The 21,879-nt window shown below is 31.4% G+C and overlaps 2 protein-coding genes across 2 annotated transcripts; one reads left to right on the top strand and one right to left on the bottom strand.

Moving 5' to 3' along the window:
* Positions 1–1,380: 1,380 nt before the first annotated feature.
* LOC105135409 (auxin-induced protein 22D-like) lies at positions 1,381–2,962 on the bottom strand. The gene is made up of 4 exons (XM_011040268.1): positions 2,605–2,962; positions 2,179–2,381; positions 1,935–2,034; positions 1,381–1,815 (listed from the first exon to the last, which is right to left on the bottom strand). Exons 1-4 carry the CDS (start codon positions 2,835–2,837, stop codon positions 1,740–1,742), a joined length of 612 nt encoding a protein of 203 aa, XP_011038570.1. The 5' UTR covers positions 2,838–2,962; the 3' UTR covers positions 1,381–1,739.
* A 14,262-nt stretch (positions 2,963–17,224) lies between these two features.
* On the top strand, positions 17,225–19,914 carry LOC105135406 (auxin-responsive protein IAA16-like). The gene is made up of 5 exons (XM_011040266.1): positions 17,225–17,703; positions 18,798–19,030; positions 19,149–19,284; positions 19,393–19,454; positions 19,557–19,914. Exons 1-5 carry the CDS (start codon positions 17,432–17,434, stop codon positions 19,592–19,594), a joined length of 741 nt encoding a protein of 246 aa, XP_011038568.1. The 5' UTR covers positions 17,225–17,431; the 3' UTR covers positions 19,595–19,914.
* The last annotated feature ends 1,965 nt before the right edge of the window (positions 19,915–21,879 follow it).

Raw genomic sequence — 21,879 nt, 5'->3', positions numbered from 1 at the left:
TATAACAATATATTTTATATTAAGTAGAATATATAACATGATATTCATCTTTTTTATTACATGACAAGTCTTTTATATAGAATTTCTATAAACTGTTTATGATTTTTAGTTATTATAAAACAGTGCAAAGACTTTTATTTTTTATCTTACTCCTTTTATATATAACTATAGCTCGCCTTGGTGTCCCCTTTCTTCGACATTAGGTGACAATGATTTTTTTTTTTTTAAAAAAAGTTCTACCTAGATTAGGAAGAAATACAAACCTATCAGTTGAGCTCCGATTCATGGAAAAAATAAGGGATTGGTCCGCACTAGGTTCAGTAGTAACATTGGCCGATCGAAGGAGAAGTGCGAAGCCAGGTCGATCAAAGCATAAAACAAAAGCTCAGACCAAAAGCCAACATAATTCCAGAACATGAAGGGAGCCTCAAGACTGGAGCTAATTATAAGGGAAGTGTAGCAGAGGAAGACTTAGCGGCCAGCCAATCAATAAAAACACCATAAGGTAAGAGTCATAGGTAATTAGTAATTGGGATGATTGTGTTGGAAGTGACAATACTTATGGTTAGATCATGGGTGAGATTTTTTCACAATTATAATAATGAAAGCTATATTGTTCCTGCATAAAAACAGGAACAATGTCACATGCAATTCCTGTTGTTTTGACCAGAAGAGCCAATCATTTTTCTTTTCATTATTCACACCCTAGTTTTGTTAATAAAATTCAGTCTACTTGATGCAAAGTAGGTGTGTTATGATGTAATGGCGACACTCATAACTCTCTCTCTTTTCTATTAGAAAGTCAAATAAGGTTGGATTTATACAAGGCAATGATGATAGTCATGCCCTTTATATATATATATATATATCACGCATGGAGGTGCATCCAGAAGCTGTAGTTTAAAGTAACAACATGATCTATATATCCAAGTTTTTCTTCCCAGATAAATATAAAAAAATATAGATCATAGATATATGAAATATTGTATAGCCATTTGACTCATTCCAATGCATTATTGTAGGAAAGATAATATATATACGCATACAACAGCTGTGAACTGCCCGCTTTAATTAGAGCATATCTTTTTTTTTATTCTCATTTTGATTTCGCAAAGCTTTTAATTCTACTAAATGACAGAAAATATGTCGAAAAAAAAGAGCATCCAATTCTCATCCCCTTGATTCTACCTGATGAGTCTTGTGTTCAACAATATTCACTTCTACCACAAAGCAAAGCAAAGGGAGAGAGAGCAATAGCCTCGAATCTGATTTTTTTCTAAAAGGAAAACAGAAGGGATATGTTATCGATCGATCCCTCTCTATCTTGTAGCTCCAACAACGTACACTAACAGGATAAAACTTAAGCACATACCTCTAACATGGCATTGGAAAGTATTTTGCATCATCTATAAGTAATTAAATATGATCTATTCCATTGCTACATGGAGAAACTTGTGATTTGATGGAGAACTCTTTGTACAATTGCATTCAAGAAGCAAATTTGCCAACTATACATGCAGATCTGTGATCTCCTAACAAATCATTCTAAAATCTTCTATTACATGCAATCCCACAAAGGAAAAATCCAGATCCTCTTTTTTTTTCTTTCTGGGTGATAAAATTGATCCATATTTGATATTTCTTCTCGGAGAACCCAGGTTAACAGTGCAACTCTTCCCTTTCTCTTTCTGATCTCTTCTTCATCTTTTGTTAGGGGCCTGAATTGCATGTGTGAGGCTTTACACAGCACAACCCAAACCTCTAGCTTCTGACTCTTTCATGATTCTCAGCCTCTTACATGAATCGATGAACATACTGTATTCAGGGGGAAAAAACAATTGTAAGTTTAGCTAAACAATGGAGTAATTGATTCACTAATCTCCTTTCTATTAATAAGGAAATTGCAATCTAAGAGGAACAACAGAAGAACTTACTCCCATGGTACATCTCCAACCAGCATCCAATCTCCATCTTTGTCTTCATACGTTGGTACATGTTCTGATCCATTATACCCTTCCCTCTCCGAATACTCACCTGCAAAATAAAAATAAAAATATACGTGTACTTAATTTTAAATTCAAAATCATATATTTTTTGTTCTCATATTAATTAAATCAACCTCTTTACAATGTTGTGTAGTTAGTTTAGAGAGAAAAAAAGGGAAAAAATGATACGTACCAACTTTGGATTTGAACATCTCTTCTAAGGCCTTGAGGAGTTCCGGATATCCTTTGTAAACCTTCAAATCAATCTTTCTGAGATAAGGAGCACCATCCATGCTAACTTTAACGTAAAGTCCAGCAGCTTCAGCCTCTAGTTTCTTTGCTTGTAGACAGTTTTTCCTGTAAGATCTGATTGGTGGCCACCCTACCACTTGTGCCCTATAAAATCACACCAATCCACCCTATAATTAGCTCATTATTCAAAACCATGCATGCGTAACCCTCAAACATCTAATCATCACCAAAGTACTATAAAACCCAGATCACTAGAAGGCATAAACAAGAGTATATATGTATATATATTTAACATGTTTTGACACAATTCATCGAGGCCTCTAGCTAGGATTTTCTCATTGTGAAGAGAAGAAGCTGGCAAACTTACTTGATGGGTGAAGCAGTTTCTTGGTCATGACTTTTTTTGTCATTTGATGACACAGTGCTAGAGTTTTCCCTTGATGATCCTGCAGGCTCTTCATTCATGTCAGGCAATGATCTTTTGTTGCTCTTGGCAAGATTTGAGTGAGGTGTTTGCTTCTCTGACTGTTTTGTGGCGGTGCCGGGGAGGCCTAACCTAAGCTCTGTTGCATCAAGATTAAGATCTCTCTCAAATTCCATACTTTTCGTTTCTTTGTTCAACGATCTTGAATGAAATGAAGTTTGTTTCTCTTCCAAAGTGGCTGCGAATTAACTTCTCTGTATTTCCTGTGTGGTTGTAAAGCACTCTGAGATGGCTGAAGCAAATGCACGTCTACGTTATATAAGCAACTTGGCACTTGAAATTAAAGGCAAAGAACAGTATTGTTTGGGAAAACAAAAACAATATTATCTGCACCCCTCATGGCGCGTGGATAGCAAATTAAGTATGTTTCTAACAAATTCCTTTAATTTTAGTTAATTGATAGAACTACTTACCTGTAATTCTAATAACAACTCCTATGAATTCAAAGCTAATATATAGTTCAATAATATTTAGAGAAAAAAGAAGAAGAAGCATAATTAATGCTTAGGGCCTAATCTCGCGAGGATAAATTAGGTTATTAAGGATACATGCAAGACAAAAATAACTCATTATAAATAAAATTACACAATCAACATAAAATTATAAAATATTTAATATAAAATAAATGATAAAATATTTAACTTAAGATGTGGAGATGTGAAACCCAAGTTTCATTATTTGGTAGAATAAGTTTTGTAATATATTCTTTATTGGCCATGAAGTATGGAGCCTCTTTTTAAAAATACAATATAAATTCTTATCATTTGCATGCTTGATGCAGTCGGTTCTAAATTATATAAAAAAACTAGTTATAAAGATTAAAAATATATAAAAATAACCAATTACCTAATAATAATAATTATAATATATATATTACTCGTATCTTAGCAATATACATATTGCAATTTGACAATGACTTTGCTCAAATATTGGAATACTAATATTTTATATTTAATCATGTAAATGAGGTGATTCATGCCCTAAAATGAATTCTTTCTTCTTAATTTTTAATAACGAAATCATGAGGATTCAAATATCAAGACTTGCATGCATTAATTTTTCTTTTAAAAAAAAGATTTAGATCTGGGAAGTGGACTACACACACCCTGAAGAGAGAGTGAAGTAAGTACATTGGAGAGAGGAATCTCAAAGCACAAATTTGGAGATGGGCAGCAAATTGTCTCTGTCACATGAACGGCAAGAGAGAGAAAGTTGTCATTGCATTTGGGGACAAGGAGGGGACAAAGCTGAGCCGATCACATTGAATACCGTGACTTTCAGACGAACGGTCAAGATGTGACCATGGATTCCGCTGGAAGAAATGAGGAGCATTGGATTAATCATGAGTGGAGGTTTGGTGCCACCCATGTGAGTTGGGCCCACACGGGTTGTCCTTGATGGGTGAGGGCATGGTGCTTGTGGGGGAGACCCTAGCTAGGGCTTATTATTTTGGTCTTCAGATTTGAAGGAATTCAAGTTTTTGCATATTTACATGTGGGCATGGTCAAGCCCCATGAGCCATCGCCATGCATTAAGGAATTCTTCCTCATATTAATTCAAACTTTGAAAACCACAAGTCAGTAACCCACCTATCCAAAAATAAAAAATAAAAAATAATATATAAAAAAATAATTCACCAAATTAAATTTTAAATATATATTTTTAAAATTACAAGTTTAAATATTATAAATTTTAAAATTACTAAATACCTTTATGATTTTTAATTTTAAAATTTTAAAAAATTAGTTAAAGTATCACAATTAAAAAAAAATTATTAAATTTATGACTTAATCATAAGTTAATCTTGATTGATTTATTTTATTTATTTATTAAATTAAATTAGATTCTCACTAGATTATTTGAGTTAAACCGAATCAAATTTGAATTAATTATTTTTAAACTTAACCCAATCTAGATACTGGTTTTTGATTAATTTGTTGAATTGGTTAGGTTTTATAATTATAATTAAAAATTATAAGTAGACACAAAAAGTGTCCCTACAATTATTTTATTTTATTTTGAGATTAACGATAGAGACAACTTTTCAAGTTACAAATAAAAGTGTCCCTCTTCTCTCTTTTATTGTGTAACATTACGTGCGCGTGTGATAGTCTATATCCCTACAATTATTTTAATAGTTTTTTTAATGGTTATAGTTATTTTTTAAAATATTTTTTATATTTAAATATATTAAAATAATATATTTTTATTTTTAAAAAAATATTTTTTTAATATCAACACATCAAAATAATATAAAATATATAAAAAAAATTAACAATTTTTTTTTTTGAGATGACGGTTAAAAATGTGTATTTTCCTGATTCTGCCAAGCCCAATAAACACTTCCGAAACGGCCTTTGCCCGCAAGAGTAACGCAAGGCATGTCAATTTGCGAAGCTAATCTCTAAAATTATTGGGATTTGGATAGGATGAGCTTCGTTGAAATGCAGCACAAAGTGTCGAGCTAGTTGCTTTTAAGTGTCGAGCTAGTTGCTTTTAAGTGATAGTGATAACCCATTGTTTACAGTAGCTATATATCTTGAAAGGTGAAAAGATTAAGTGAGTTGAAACTTTAGTCCAGTGATTTGTCACTTATGAAGGCAAATATTGCTATACAATATGTGTCTTTATATATATATATATTTGATTAGACCGAGTGGATAGGTAACAAAGACTTAAAGATAGTGAACAAATCTTCGATTGAGCTTCTCTAATGGCACGAAATGTATGCATGCGAAGGTGAAAAATATTGCCTCTAACTCTCCTCACAATCCAATCACTCTAAGACCCTACAAAACATGTATGAGTTGGGGGATAGCTCTTTTGAATATTGAGTACGTAGCTCTTGTTAAATTAATTTGTTTTCATGTTTTAAGGTTATTTTTATATGTTATTATTAAAAATAATCTTTAAAATATAAAACTATATTTTAATATATTTTTAAACTATAATCATTATTATACTCTCAAAAATCTCTATAAAAAATATGATTAATCAAACATGCTTTGAATCCAGTTCTACGGTATCCTTGCGATCTATGGACCATTTACTTTTTGGACATGAGGAGTTAACTTCACGTTCATACTAGAGAAAGCTGACCATTCTAGCTATTTCCATGGCACCGACACATGAACCCTAAATGGTCCTAATGTATCGAACCAAATCAGCAAAATTGAATGTGGCTTTGGCATAAGGAGACCCCCTCTCTGCTTTCTTGCGCCTACTGGCATAAAAACGGCTAAACGGTGCGCACCCAAATCATATTTTGGAACACCAGGGACAGACAGGGTCCACTACTCTTGCTGATTTATGACACTGCATTATGAGCTTTCTCTCCAGTGTCTGGTTCGGGTCTCTTCTCCAATGGTGGCCAGCCAATCTGGGGTCCACTCGACTTGCAGGTTTGGGTCCCGTTGTCAATTAGGCTAGACCAGGTGGGTCCCTCGAAAGCCACCTCCAGCTAATTATCGCTATCTTAAGCTTTGTCTACTTTAGTTCTTAACATTTTTTAATTCTCCAAAGACCCTTTCTTTTTCCTCGGCTTTTAATTGCCACCCAACAAGGTGGCACAATTTCAGTTTTTAATCTGGTTTGAACGTGTATTTATATCCCGTAAATCATGTAAATTAACTCTATAACCCGTAAATCATGTAAATTAAGTTAATTAACTTGTTTTTTTGTAATTGGGAAGCACCCTTCTAGCTTGTCTATGCCAGATCGTCAAAGCCTTGCTATTTTTAATTATTGTTGTCCTTTACGTGTTGGATGATAACCGCACAAAATAATTGAAAGATTAAAATAATTAAAGGGGATTAATTAATTTTTTATATTTTATATTTAATTTCAATACATTACTACATAAGTCTAGTTGCTGTTAGTTTATCCTTATATTTACATAATTCTTTAACTACTCTTCTAATAGATTCAGTACAAACTAATTAAAATATCATCACTTAAAAAACTCAAACCCACCTATTTTTTTAAAAATAAAATTGTTATCTTATGTTAAAAATAACTTTTTTCATGATAATAATTTTCTTAGTAAGTGTTTGGCAATGTATGTACTGTTAAAAAAAGTAAGAATAACTTACAACAATAATAGCAATTAGCATGTAAAGAAATAACCAAGGATTCAATTTAATATTTTTTTTTATGGATTTTGATGTAATTTGATTATTTTTTAATTTTAATATTTTATGTTTTTCATTAGCATGTTATTAAGTCTTTTTAAAGTTTTACTAGTTAAAATAACATACTAATATGTTGGTACTGTATAGTTCAGAAGTTATTTAAGTAGTTTATTTTATGTTATTTAGGATTTTATATAAATAAAAAATAAAAAAGGAATTAACCTATATTTTATGATTTATTCTAAAAAATAACCTTTTTAGGAATTAACATTTTTGTTTTTTAGAATTCAACCAGTATTGATCTTTTTCTTAATTATAGATGGAGTTGAATCTATTTATTAATATTCATAAATATATTATAATGTTAGTATTGTTTTAAGGATATAATCGTTAATCAATAGTTAATCAAAAGTTTAATGGATTTAATTAGTGCTGTATATATAGTAGATAAATTATTTTCTACTAAACAGAATTGTGTTAGTTATGAGTTTCTACCTCGAGAGCATTTTTATTTATATGAATGAGAATATTTGACATAAGAATAGATTGAAGAATGACTCTCAATTCAAAAATAAAATAAGAGCAATTAGATTTTTAACAATCAAATGAATTCAACCAAGTCATGGACAAGTTTTTTTTTTGGTGACTTTTTATCATGTCCCTCTTTTTAAGTGACTGCTACTGATGAATTTTTTTTAATGTTACTAATTCTTTTTTGTTTTTGTTAGAAGTGATAAGATCAACTTATCATCAATGTACTAATTTTTTTTTTTAATGGATCTATAGGGTCTTGTTGTTGATTGTCAAACCTCAGATCATATTTGGTATCTCCTGAGCATGTCTCAACTTCTTCATTTAATTCTCACATTACATAATTTTATGATTTTTTTCAAGATCTTGATCAAGGTGATGATTTGATCACTGTATTTATATAAGAGGTCTATCAACATATATATGCTCAGGCAAATATATATTGGGTTGTTGTTAAATGTATTTGTACTTGATCAAGGTGATGATTTGATCACTATATTTATATAAGAAGTCTATCAACATATATATACTCAGGCAAATACATATTGGGTTGTTGTTAAATGTATTTGTAGCTCATCTTTTTTCTTGTATGGTTTTATAAATGCTATTTGGGCTGATAGTGTTGGTGATCATAAATCTATTAGTGACTATCTTGTTTTCTTGGGATATACACCAATATCTTGGAAGTTGGGGAAACAACATATTGTGGCTTGTTCTTCTATTGAGGATGAATATAAAACCCTAGTTGATAACATTTTTGAGGTCATATGGATTCAATATTTAATATCAAATCTATATATTACTTTTTTTTCGTATTTATAATTTAATGTGATAATCTAGATGCTATTTATTTGTTTGCCAAATCTATTTTCCATGCTCATATTAAGTATATAGATGTTGATTATCATTTTGTAAGTGACAAAGCTACCAAAAAGGTTATTCAAATTCATTTTATTTCTTTTAAGGATTAGCTTGTAGATATTATTATAAAACATTTCTCCACTGCTTTTTTTACCACTCCTAAATTTAAGTTTCGAGTTGAACCTCTATTCTCAACTTAAGAGGATGTATTATAGTATATTATATATTAAAAGCTTGTATACATTAAAAAAAAACTTATTCTTATATTGTAATTTCTACATTAATTATTATACATTGCTATATATATAAAAATAAAAAATGTCGACTAACTAATTTATTAAGCTTGTTATTATTCTCAACTCTCCTGTTGTTTGCCATATATATATATATATATATATATAGATATATAGATATATATATATAGAGAGAGAGAGAGAGAGAAAATATTCACTAACTAATTTATTAAGCTTATTATTATTTTCAACGGTCTACATTGAATAAAAATAAATAAAAAGTAAAAATAAATTTCTCATACATAATCATCACTATAGGTTAGGGCTAATTAATTTTTTTTTTCTAAGCTCTGACGCTACCATACATCCCATCCTTCATTTGCATAACCAATGTGAGAATTATGTCTTAAATAATGGTGTAGATACCAGAGTCATTGATTGAAGTGGCCCTTTTTTGGGTTATGATTGAAATGGCTTTGTATGTTGCTATATGAGTTATCGCTTACTACGCTTTAGCAATCAAAGCCATTGCAGGGGGGATGTTTCTGCAGCATAGCCTCGACTCTTGGTCGCTGTGTCAAGGAAAATTGCCATTGCTGCACATTGCTGCATGAATATATAATGGTATTCTACAATTAACATCGGTGTCCACTGTGCGCAAGTATAGACTATAGAACATGGATTCATTCACCATGCAAATTAAGAAGTTTTTAATTAATTTTACAGAATTCAAGGAATAAATTGAACAGTATCGGCTTTTGGCACATAAAATTCAATGTAGAAAACAACCCTATCGGCCACTACGAGTGTAGAATTTCAACAATATTCATCCATCTGCTATTATTCATGTTTATATGTTTGTGATATATATTACCATCACTTTCTCTCGAAAAGATCTTGTTGGAGCAGGAGGGAGACAATCCACTCGTGACTTCAACTCGGCCACGTTCAAGAATTAATTGCTAGGATATACTTGAGGGATTTTGACAAAAAAAAAAAAAGTTACGAGAAAGTGATTTGTATCAAGTCTCAATGATAACTATAATTGTCATTATATTAGAGCAACATTAAAATTGACAATAATTATCATGTTAGTAACGCATAATCGTTAAAGCATGGTCTCATTTCCCTACATTTAGAGTGACTATTCAACTATTCTTGATTAAGATTAGCGATAGGATTTGTCTTCAATACTTTTAAAATCACGATACAGTCTTAAGAGACCTTGATATCAAATCGATTCTTCCCCACGCAATCCAAAAGAATCAAATTTGATGTTTTTTGTCTCTAAGAACACCAATTAATGCACCTAGCCATAGCCATTATTGAGCTATATATTTAGCCAGCAGCTATCAGAATACATTCATTATTCGAAACCTTGAAAATATACATGTGTTAATGCTCAAACGAGCAATTGTCATGAGCCCTTAAATTTAAGGATTGAAATCATATTGGAAGGGGTGCGACACTTGGACATTTGGCAAGACGGATGGAAGAAGAAAATGGTTTGAAGGCAATATTGGCGTTCGAATGGGGACCAAACGGTAAAAGTGGAGAGAACATTTTACCTGAGCAAGTAGGAGAGCCCAACAAGTGGATGGGATACTTCTCTAAGAGGACAGTACGGACCCCTAAAGAAGGTACTGTTTCTTGTAAGGATAAGGAGTTTGTGAGGAGGCTGTGTTCGTTTTGTAAACTGCAATGTACCTGCTTGGGCCTCCGTGGTAAGATCGCGGGAGGGAAACTGAGCTGACCTCTTAATGTCCACACGTGTGATGTCTCTCGTAGATGTGGACAGTGCTGCCATGGTGTCCTACCGGTGATGGCTGCACACGTGTTTCGGTTTAGTGAAGGTGACAGTGAGTTTTGTTTGGTGGTGGTGGACCTTAGCCCACACGAGGGGACATCTGAGTGTTGGATTGGTTGGCATGGGGTCCAATCCCTTCGTCTTCCTCTTATTTTGTTCGTTTGGACTTTGGAGGAGTGGAGGGACAAGTCCTTTTCTGCCCTAGCTTTCTGTGTTTCGTCAGCTTTTGGGAGTAATTTAATTCTCATCTATCAAGATGTTGGCTATGTCATGTACATCAATGGCCGTCTAGCATCATCATCACCACCCACAAGAGACAAGCCATTCGGTTTGACTGAAGAACTCAATTTGGTCCATCAATCTTTAGTGATAATTCAATGGAGCCCTCTGATTCTTTTCTTTTCTTTTATCAAGTTGATAATAATTTGGAAAGTTATTTAAGCCCATTAATTAGAAATCTGGTCTATCATTTTCAAATTGGGAAATTATATAAATAAACTGAGGTGCCTAAACTAAATTTTTTTCCTTCCAAAATCATGTGAGTTAGATTCTTGCTCACCTCGACAATATTTTTTCACAGGGGATAGTCAATAAACGTGCAAATAACGGTGCAACATTAGGTGTAACATAGTCAATATATTACAGAAGGTGTTCCATTACAAATGCGTACACTGGGTTTGATCACTATCAAGCTCATGATTAAGTTATCTGCATTAGAACCATCTAGTTGGTGGCCAAGTGGTAAAAACTTGGGATTAAGAGGTTTGTTCCCTCTGTGGTCTCAAGTTCGAGTCCTTGGTTGCTCATATAATGGTCACTGGAGACTTATATGGTCGTTAACTTCAGGGCCCGTGGGATTAGTCGTGGTGCACGCAAGCTGGCCCGGACACCCACGTTAATTTAAAAAAAAAAAAAAAGTTATCTGCATTGGAGTTTAATTTTATCACAACTTTAATTTGTATAATTATCGTACGCGTAACCATCACGATCTTTTTCTATGGGGGGTTAATTTAATTAGTGGAAGAAACTAGGGGTACTTGAACACGCATACTGCCTCCATTTTACTAATTTGTGTTCCAAATTGCCATAGTCAAATTTTTTAAGAGTAATTAGTAGTTAGAGGGAGCGTCTGAGGTAGGCTTTACTTCGTCAACCTATTTAAAGGACACTGCATCTTCAAGCACCCCTTAATTTAAAGTTTGTTGTGTTCATTGTATCCTGGGCTTATCAGAAAAAAAAAAAATGGTGATAAATGCAAAGAATTGCCATAAATGATCAGGGATGCATTCAAAGAATCTCGTGAGTTTAATCAGGGACATGGATAATAAATATAAGAAACCGGCAATGGATTCCATGATTCTAGCTGTACTGGAAGACGAAATAATATAGAACGACTGTTAATTCTGTAGCTATATTACAGAAGGTGTTCCATTACAAATGGGGGAAAAGAAGAAGACGGGTACTGAAATTATTAGGGCTTTGTATTCATGGCATGTGTTCATGGACAATGAAAATAAGAAAATTAGAGGAAAAGAAAAGGGACGCGAAGCTTATCACCTTAAGAACTCGCTGACTATGCCATCAAAAAAGCCCAAAGAATTGCCAAAAAGTAGGGGCACATTCAAAGTGCTGGCAATGAATTCAATGATCCTAGCCGTACGTGCTGCAAGAAGAAATAAGATATAATTTGGTTGCTTAAGAGGTCACAAAATCCAATAAATTGAGAAATAAAATTAATATATTAGATAAATAATAAATTTATTATTTTAAGTAATATAATTCATTCATGGCTTGAGATAATTGATAAGTTAATGGGACTGATAGTTAATATTTATAAAAAATCAATTTTTATGGATATAAAAACTCTTATATATTTAATGAGTAATTTTATAAAAAAAATATATAATAATATTTTAGAGAGATAGACTCTAAAAATATAGATACTAAAAATATTAATAATAAATAGATATTGAACTTTGTTTTTTTTGTTTTAAGAAAAGAGGTTAAAATATAATTTCATCATTATGATATTTTAAATTGTATTCTAATTAAAATAATATATATTAAATTAAAATAAAATACTAAAAGACCCGTGTGAGGTCCTAAAAAAAATTCTCAATAAAATATTAGGCTTAGAGAAAATGTTTGAGAATGGATCTAAACATACTTAACATATTTCATATACTCAAGCACGTTGGGGTAGGATGCCTAGCACGTTGAGTTCTGACATAGTAGTCCGAGTATATATGGATAGGTGCTGGGCAATACGCCCAGCTTGAGCATCCATCCGGCTTGGGCTATCATCCCTGAACCCATACATCTTGGTACTTAATGGGCTTTGTTACGGTAAGTCGAGTTCATAAAGATTATTTTTGAGTTTTTTTACGGGTTTTCAGGATGTTAAATTTAAACTTATCAGTTATTAATTTAAGTAATTTTATAGTTTTAGCTATATCACAAATATATTCCAAGACAGGGATATAAAATGGTGTAAATATTGTTATTTACATCTTATAATTTTACTAATTCATAAATAGCCCTTTTTTTTATCACTTATATCAACTAAATTCTTATATTTTCAATTTCAGCCAATAAAGTACAATTTAACATATTAAAAAAAAAACCACTCAATGAGAAGGGTGAGGGGGGGGGGTGAAATTAACATGAATATAAAAAAAAAGTTTAACTTGAAAACGACTGCTCCATTGATTAGGAAAAAAAATATAATAATATTTTAGAGAGATAGAATCTAAAAATATATATACTAAAAATATTAATAATAAATAGATATTAAACTTTGTTTTTTTTTTTTTTAGAAAAGAGGCTAAAATATAATTTCATCATTATGATATTTTAAATTATATTCTAATTAAAATAAAATACTAAAAGACCCGCGTGAGGTCCTGAAAAAAATTCTCAATAAAATATTAGGTTTAGATAAAATGTTTGAGAATGGATCTAAACATACTTAACATATTTCATATACTCAAGCATGTTGGGGTAGGATGCCTAGCACGTTGAGTTCTGACATAGTAATCCGAGTATATATGGGTAGGTGTTGGGCAATACGCCCAGCTTGAGCATCCATCCGGCTTGGGGTTGGGCTTGGGCTATCATCCTTAACCCATGCATCTTGGTATTTAATGGGCTTTGTTACGGTAAGTCGAGTTCATAAAAAGTATTCTTGAGTTTTTTTATGGTTTTCAGGATGTTAAATTTAAACTTATCAGTTATTAATTTGAATAATTTTATGATTTTAGCTATATCACAAATATATTCCAAGACAGGGATATAAAATAGTGTTAAACTTGTTATTTACACCTTATATTTTTACTAATTCATAGATAGCCCTTTTTTTATCACTTATATCAACTAAATTCTTATATTTTCAATTTCAGCCAATAAAGTACAATTTACCAAATTAAAAAAAAAAAACACTCAATGAGAAGGGTGAGGTGGGGGGGTGAGTGATGAAATTAACATGAATGTAAAAAAAAAGGTTAACTTGAAAACGACTGCTCCATTGATTGAGATAAATTTTCAATTTTGATAAATTGTACTTGATTGCTTGAAATAAAAAATGCAGGGGTTTATCTGACTAACCTGACAATGGAAGGACACTTTTGATAAGTTAGTGAAAAGGTAGGGTCCAAATAATAAGTTTTTCGGGAAAAACAACAAGAAGAAAACGGCTGCTGAAATTATTAGGGCAGTGAAATTTATTATAAATTTCATTTCGGTATGTTCATGGACTATGAAATTCAGAAAATTATAGGGGGAAAAGGCACAACATTATCACCTTGGTAACTCATTAACCAAACCACAAAAACATCTTGTTCAATAAATTTATTGTGTGTTTTTATATATAAAATAATTTTGGGATTCAAAATTAGGTTATAAAAATTGTTTTGGTACTATATTTTTCTAAATATTCCCTACACCAAGTAATAAAATTTATTTATTTATATTTTAAGATAATGTATTAATTTGAGATGGAGTATTGATATTGGAGTTCATTTGTATATTTAAGTGTTTCTTAATGTCTTCATATAAAATTAAAGTTTGATTTATATATTAGGGTTTGTTTATAATTTTAGAAAATTTTAATTTGTTTTCTAATTTGATGAAATTGGTTTTTAATTTAATTTTTTAACTTATGTGTATTATAATAAAATAAATGATGAGTTATTTAATGGGTAATAATTATATTTTATCAATTTTATTTTTATATGTTGGAAATTTTGAGGAAATTGATTTTTGGTGGAATTCATAACAATTAAATGGTTTTAATTTAGATTGAATAAATTTAAATTAAATAAATAATAAATCATTAGGATATTAAAGAAAAATATTCCTTTACCAATAATAATGACAGTGGAAGATTTTCATTAGTAACTTCGAACAGAAACAACAATAAAATAAAAAAAATCTTGACAGCAATTCTATGACCTTAAGATAGAATGAGAATCAATTACTATAAAAGATTTTTTTTATGATATAAAATTCATTCTTAAAAATATTTCGTGTGTTAATATATAATTGAAATTGTTAGTGAAAAGAAGAAAATAATTAAATGATTAGTGATTATTGATGAAAAGAAAATAAAAAACCATTTGATTTGTAAAAACACGAAATATGTAAAATTTAACCTTCAAAAACACTAATTTAGGAGCAATTATTATACCTTAATAATTCACCTTGCCTAAAAACGAAACAAAGATGCATACTTTAATTTATAAAAAAATATATACTACTTTTATTTGCAAGAAAACATAGAAGTGAATACTTTTTGCATATTCCATAGTCGACCAGTTCAAAAAAATTGTTTTTCTATGAAGGAAAAAAAATTATGTTATACTGCGGGGATTGTTTTCTCAAAAAATAAAAATCAATTTTGAAAAATAAAAATCACATATCATCTTTATTTTTATTTTTATTTTTTGTGTTACTCATATATGGTATCATGCTAGCTATAAAATGATTAGAAATAGAAAATAAGTTATGTGTATACCAACTATATAAGCAAACATATATATTAAACCCATTTTTCCTAGTACAATCAAATAAAAAAAATTTAAAAAAATCATTTCCCAAAAAACATAAATTTATTTTCCTGCAAATATTGGAAACCTGGTCATTGGTTATTGTGATTTCTTTTTTGAAAAATGTCAAAAACTGGATTAAAGGATCACATTAAGATTCCCAAAGCAAAAAGATAAACAAATTCATATGATTTGTAAGGGAGTAAAATAGGGAAAAGGGAAACCCAATTCTAATTTATAACTTCATTCTATACAAATAGAAAAGGTCCATTCCTCCTTCAATCTCTCCTATACATGATGTGAAGTGGATTTGACCCCAAATGTCTTAAAATATACAACCGACCAAAAAAGAGGTTTAGTAAACCATCTAAGTTATGGTAATTAAGGCAATTTGTTACTTTTACGTAGAAGAACATATACAATCAAGGGCAGGGCATGCTAACGGCTTGGGTGTGCTCTCTCGAGATTTTATAAATTAGAATTATATTTCATAAAATATTGAAGAATATAACTTTAATAGTGAATTTATTTTTACTTTCATTTTAATTTTATATATTTTTAAATTTATTTTTTAATATTTTAAATAGTGTATTTGAATTAAAACTTTATTATTAATTTTAAAAATTTATATACACGAGTTAATAATTGATTTTAAAAAAATTGATATATTTATTTAGTAGGATAGAAAAAATTTCAGGCTTTGCAGTTGTATGCAATATGTAACATTAATGCATTGAGGTGCGAATATACACATTTTTTTCCTTCAAGCATGCCTTTGTTTTTTTACCTCTTTCTCTACCTTACATTTCCTTTCTCTTTTACTGTTATATAGTGAGCATTTAGTGGCACACATCCTTGCCATTATATATGCATCAATGTGCTTTGAATGGTTGCCACTGGAAGTGGAGAGTGCATAAACCAGATGAAGATCGAAAAGATTTTGAAGTAACCTTGGAATGACAGGGATACCTCCTTTTTGGGATTTGGAAATGGTCTAATCTCACAAGCAGCATGCGGGGAAATCTTGTTCTGTAGGATTCTCTCTACTTTAAACACATTTCATTTATTAGGCATAAAGGCTCTGTGATGGGTTAACATTTCAATGGTGTGTGTGTAATTTCAGAAACCATGTAATTAATCTGCAATTTTAATTTATTCATCCCCTTTTAAAAATATTCTAATCTTGTTTATAATAACTTTTATAAAGAAGACAATGTCCAAGATATCCTTATTAATATCTAAGATTTTCTTTCTATACGTAAAATACCCAATACTTTTTTTAATGATAAAGATAAGTATACAATTAAATTGCTCATACTTTATTTTATACTCATATACAAATGAAATAATCTCTCATTACACTAATATTCGAACCAGAATATTAAATACTTTCAATGCTCTCTTCAAGACAACTTCTTGCTGCCTCGAACATATTGTAGATGTTGTCCTCGCATATATGGTCCATAAAGTTGTGTGAAAATATTGAAAAGATCAATTTTTTTTCTTGAAAGACCCACAGTGCACATGTATAATAAAAAATAAAAATACCCAATAAACTATGATATAATATAAGGGAAAAAAAACACTCCCAACATTATATCAGACTAGCTTTAATATGATTTCACCCTCTTTATACAAGGAACAATGCTAGCGTTTATTATTTTGTGGAGCCAAAGGAAACAAAGAGGGAAGGCATACAAAAGCCAACGAGGCCTGTCCACTTGCATTACCGCAATCATTCTATCCTATACATCATCCATGACCTAACTTCCCCGACAACCCATGGGGTCCGTCCAACTAATTTAGTCGTACACGTGTCATCATCTCCACCCTCTAAAGTCCCCCATCACCATGTCCCAAAAAAACCATATATTGTAGCACCCTATAGCTAATTTGGCCCTTCTATTTCTTCTCGCGCTACTATTCTTCAACCTTTATTACATGTGCATACCATAAATCTCTCTACATCAAGATAATTAGTAGCAAGAAATTAACATCAACAAGAAGAAAAAAGAGGGAGGGAGGGAGGGAGGGGATAAGAGAGGTGTGTAGTGGTACTACTTATTTTCAAGTATTGGAGGTTTTTTTTTTTTTTTTTGGTGAAGGATGACTAGCATAATGGGAGCAGAACCTGAAAAGTATAGCATGATTAACTTCGAAGAGACTGAATTACGTCTAGGGTTACCTGGAGGAATTGGTAACGGAAATGATGGTGAGGTTGCAAAGAGTAATGGGAAGAGAGGGTTTTCTGAGACTGTTGATTTGAAGCTTAACCTCTCTACAAAGGAATCAGGAAAGGGAGTCGTCGAGGAGAAAGTAATGAAGGAGAAAACCGTTGCTCCTCCGGCCTCTACTGATCCTGCAAAGCCACCGGCCAAGTAAGTTTTCTTTTCTTTTAATTTATTTCTCTATTTCTGATCACACCATTTATGGACATATGATGGTTATTATATATTTTTTATTAATTGCATGCTCCAAACACATAAAGAGAAGCATACATTTGACAAATTTATTGTGTTCAGGAAGCTATAGAAATAGATAATAAGCCTAAATAATTAATGCCCACGCACTCTGTATGTTAATCACGTACGTGTATAATAGCAGCTCAGGTAAGCAAGATGTGATTTGATTATTTGAGCTTAACTAGGAGAAATACTTAATTCAGGTGAGCAAGAAAATTGGATTTAATGAATCATCTAGCAAGTATCCTCGTCACAAATTCTTCTTCTACATTTTTTCCCCACATAAAATGGTTTTTTCCCTTAATTGTCTTATATATATATATATATATATATATATATATATATGCTAGTTGTGTAGTTATTATAATATCTAGTCTTATTTATGGAAGAGTTGCAAGAAGATGTGCTACATTGTTTCCTCGTCCTTAGCTGGATTTTTTCATGGCTTTGGCTGTTGTCTGTAACAAAGGAATAGAACAAAACATATGGAATCTTTACTTTTCTCGACAACCAAACAACTAAGGATAGAGAAAAGGAAAAAGATAGTCTGTGGCTAAGCTACCATACGTTATACCCGTGAATGAAAATTTTATGTTGTCCGAATCCATTGTGCACCATAATTTATATAAGAAAAATCCCCTTTTCATAAACAGGACCGTGAGATGCACATAAAAATATATATATGGCACTTTTTTTGTTTGTAAAGATTAATTCTCTTTTTTTAAAAAAGAAAACTATGGAGGCCATATAAGATATATGTCAAGGTGCATGCTTGCCTTATTTTTATAGGATAAAGTTGTTTGGAAATGGGAATTCAAAAAAAAGTGAAGGTTATCCTCTATTTGATTAAATTTATAAGAAAAATACAGCTGATACATTTTTTTTGAAAGAGGAGATTAAAAATAGATATGATCATGTTAATCAATTTTTTTTTTTTGTGGTCCTAATCATTCTGAGAGTGTTAAATATTACCAAAACCCTAATAGATATGTGTTTCAAATCAATTTCAGGGCACAAGTTGTGGGTTGGCCACCCATTAGATCATTCCGTAAGAATGTCATGGCTGTACAGAAGAACAGCAATGACAACGGTGAAAAATCCGGTAGCGGTGGCGCCGGCGTGGCTTTTGTTAAGGTTAGCATGGATGGGGCACCGTATTTACGAAAAGTGGACTTGAAATTATACAAGAGCTACCAAGAACTCTCTGACGCTCTAGGCAAAATGTTCAGCTCCTTCACCATTGGTAATAAAATGCTACATACATATAATTCCAAATTAGATTATTAAAGTGTAACATATGAATTTAAATAATTATCTTACAAATTCACCCCCATTTTGTTTTTGTTTTTTTTTTTCAAAAGGTAACTGTGGCTCACAAGGAATGAAAGATTTCATGAATGAAAGCAAATTGATAGATCTTTTGAATGGTTCCGAGTACGTGCCAACTTATGAAGACAAGGATGGAGATTGGATGCTTGTAGGAGATGTTCCATGGGAGTAAGTTCTTAATTAACTTCTTTCATATTAATCTCTTACCACATCAAGCAATTATTTGATCATGGAAAGTAATTACGCTGACTAATTAATTCTTCATTGATTTGGCAGAATGTTTGTGGATTCATGCAAGCGCTTGAGGATTATGAAAGGGTCTGAGGCTATTGGACTTGGTTAGTACTGGGCCCATGAAATTCAAATTAATCTGCAAACCGTACCTTAAATTCGTACGGTGAAACTAACATGAAATCTTCTTGATCTTGATCTAATTGCAGCTCCGAGAGCTGTAGAGAAGTGCAAGAACAGAATTTGAAGTGCTTTTTTCCCAGTCAATTTGGTCAGCTGATCCAATCGTCCGCCGAGAAAAGGAACAGGCTAAAAAGGGATTTGAGCTTTGCAGTTTGGATGTCTATGTACCATGTTTTGTTTTGTTTTTTTAGTTTTTTCTTTTTCACATACATAGTAAGTCTCAAGTATATGAGGAAATATACTTGAAGGGATTTGTTATCTAGCTAGGAGCACCAAGTAATAATAGAAGAAGATGTTTATAAAACTTCTTTTATTATGTTTGATCATGTGTAATGTTTATTATCAGAATGGCTTGCTTAATAATGTCCTTAATTATTGTTTCTAGGTTGTCATGAGTGTGTTTTTGTCCCCCTTCATTTTTGTTTAATGGTGGCTAGGTTTTATTTAACTACTGTATGCATCATGAGATTCTCTGCATAATATGCAATTTTTGAATCATCATAGCAGATTTTTATATTTTGTCTCCCTTTTTTTGTGATTGGTTGAGGAGGCAAAGAACAGGATCCATGAACATAGTGATAAGGGTGAGGAGCAAGGCCATGTGCTTCCTGCTGTGGGGCAGTCATGCCATCCATTATTTTTTGTTGGCATATTGCTCCCACTTTGTACCATTAATTAAAAACCGTTGAAAGTCGATTGATATTTGAAGATGGGAAGGAATCACTTGCAAAAGAATATTTCGTAAAATAATAATGGGGCATGTTTCTAACATAGATTAATATTTCTTCGTAAAATATAATTTATATTCTTTTAATAATCTTAATCAATGTAGTAGTTTAGTCAAGCTCACAGTATCATTAACATTGGTTTATTTATATGTCTTGCCAACGTTCAATGATGCTAAAAATTCTAGAAGTCAGGAAAAAAAAATGTTGAAAAATCGCAAACTCTCAAACTATATATATATATATATATATATATATATATATATATAAGTTGGAGCTAATTAATTTTAAGGAGGAAATGGAGAAGTTGGAGCCATGTGGGTAAGATTTCCAACATAGAACTAGGGATTTGAGAACTTGTCTTCTCCTCTTAAAAAATTCTTAAAGCCATAACTTAATGAGGGTATTATGCTTCTTCTTTTTTTTGAAATCATACATAAAGCTCTTTCATTTGATCTCCCCAACATTAAAGTGGAGATTTGTAAGATTTGTCATCTCCTTTTCAAAGATTCTTGACACAAATAACTTCAGGAATATTTTAAAAATCTTCCCTTCTTTGGTAAGTGTCTATTTATTTAAGCATAATTCACCATCTCGAATCAAACAAAATCACAATATTAATCCATCAAAAATGATCGCATTTAATTTTATTTAGTATGTCTTAAAAGTGAAAATCATAAAAAAAAAACTACCACTTGCTAATCCCCATGTTAGTCCATGTGCTTCTGTTCTTGCTGGTAAAACATGTTGATTGATGAAACTTATCTGCTCGGGCTCTCTTTGACAGAGAGATTCCACTTCTTTTCATGCCTATCCATGAAAATCTTGGTGAACTTAAAGGAGCTCAATAAAATCCCTTTCTTTTTCACTATCACACAACAAAATAATTAAGATTGGCATGTACAAGAGTGGTCTATAGAAGAGTTTCTTCACAACTTGCAGGTTTCATATTGAAGAGTGGTGCACAGAATTAGACAAACGTTTAATTCTTTGTGTTCATTGTTTACAAATTAGTAAAGGGCACGCCCTCTAAAGAAAGATTGAAGTGGGAAAGCCCTCGACGGCTCGTATTGTAGTGAACGAGTATATAAATATAGCCGATAAGTATAGCTTAGTTAATATTAATATTTGTCCTTTTCTGAAGATATCTCAAGATCGGGTTTTTTCTTTATAAATCATTAAAAAAGAGATCTAGTATATAAATGTATTTAACCTGGTTTTTCCGAATAATATTAGTGAATGATCTACTCAACAGCAAGCACTTAAAAATGGTGCTTAATTAGCTGTCTCATGATAGCAAGCCCTAGGAGATCACTCCAACCAATCCTTTCTTCTCATTCTTTAGGGTTCTTTGAAGATCATAATGGGCATCTCCACTTAGCCAAAAGGAAGTTCCTACTGTAGGATCATGCGCAGCTCAAGTACAAAAGGGATCTCATGATGTGGTCCTTGATTTTATGCTCCATCAAAAACAAGTGAAAAAAAGATGGGATAGGAAAGAAGGGTCAGACAGATCATCATCACGAAAAGATTTATTTATTATTTTGAATTGCAGCTGAAATTGTATTTTAAAAAAAAAATTAAAGCTTTTTCATTTAAAATTAATTTTTTATTTTATATTTTC

Source organism: Populus euphratica, unplaced genomic scaffold (genome assembly GCF_000495115.2).
Source record: "Populus euphratica unplaced genomic scaffold, PopEup_1.0 scaffold64.1, whole genome shotgun sequence".
NCBI lineage: Eukaryota > Viridiplantae > Streptophyta > Magnoliopsida > Malpighiales > Salicaceae > Populus > Populus euphratica.
Note: the sequence above shows the minus strand (reverse complement) of the source record. Positions and strands in the feature narration are given on the sequence as shown.

What these genes read in the sequence shown, in the direction of transcription:
- LOC105135406 (XM_011040266.1), top strand. Translation starts at nt 17,432, where the DNA reads ATGACTAGCATAATGGGAGCAGAACCTGAAAAGTATAGCATGATTAAC. An exon ending in GTTCAGCTCCTTCACCATTG is followed by an intron (nt 19,031 to 19,148) that starts GTAATAAAATGC and finishes TTTTTTCAAAAG; the next exon opens with GTAACTGTGGCTCACAAGGA. An exon ending in GTCTGAGGCTATTGGACTTG is followed by an intron (nt 19,455 to 19,556) that starts GTTAGTACTGGG and finishes ATCTAATTGCAG; the next exon opens with CTCCGAGAGCTGTAGAGAAG.
- LOC105135409 (XM_011040268.1), bottom strand. Translation starts at nt 2,837, where the DNA reads ATGGAATTTGAGAGAGATCTTAATCTTGATGCAACAGAGCTTAGGTTA. An exon ending in GATGTTCAAATCCAAAGTTG is followed by an intron (nt 2,035 to 2,178) that starts GTACGTATCATT and finishes TTTATTTTGCAG; the next exon opens with GTGAGTATTCGGAGAGGGAA. An exon ending in GTTGGAGATGTACCATGGGA is followed by an intron (nt 1,816 to 1,934) that starts GTAAGTTCTTCT and finishes CCCTGAATACAG; the next exon opens with TATGTTCATCGATTCATGTA.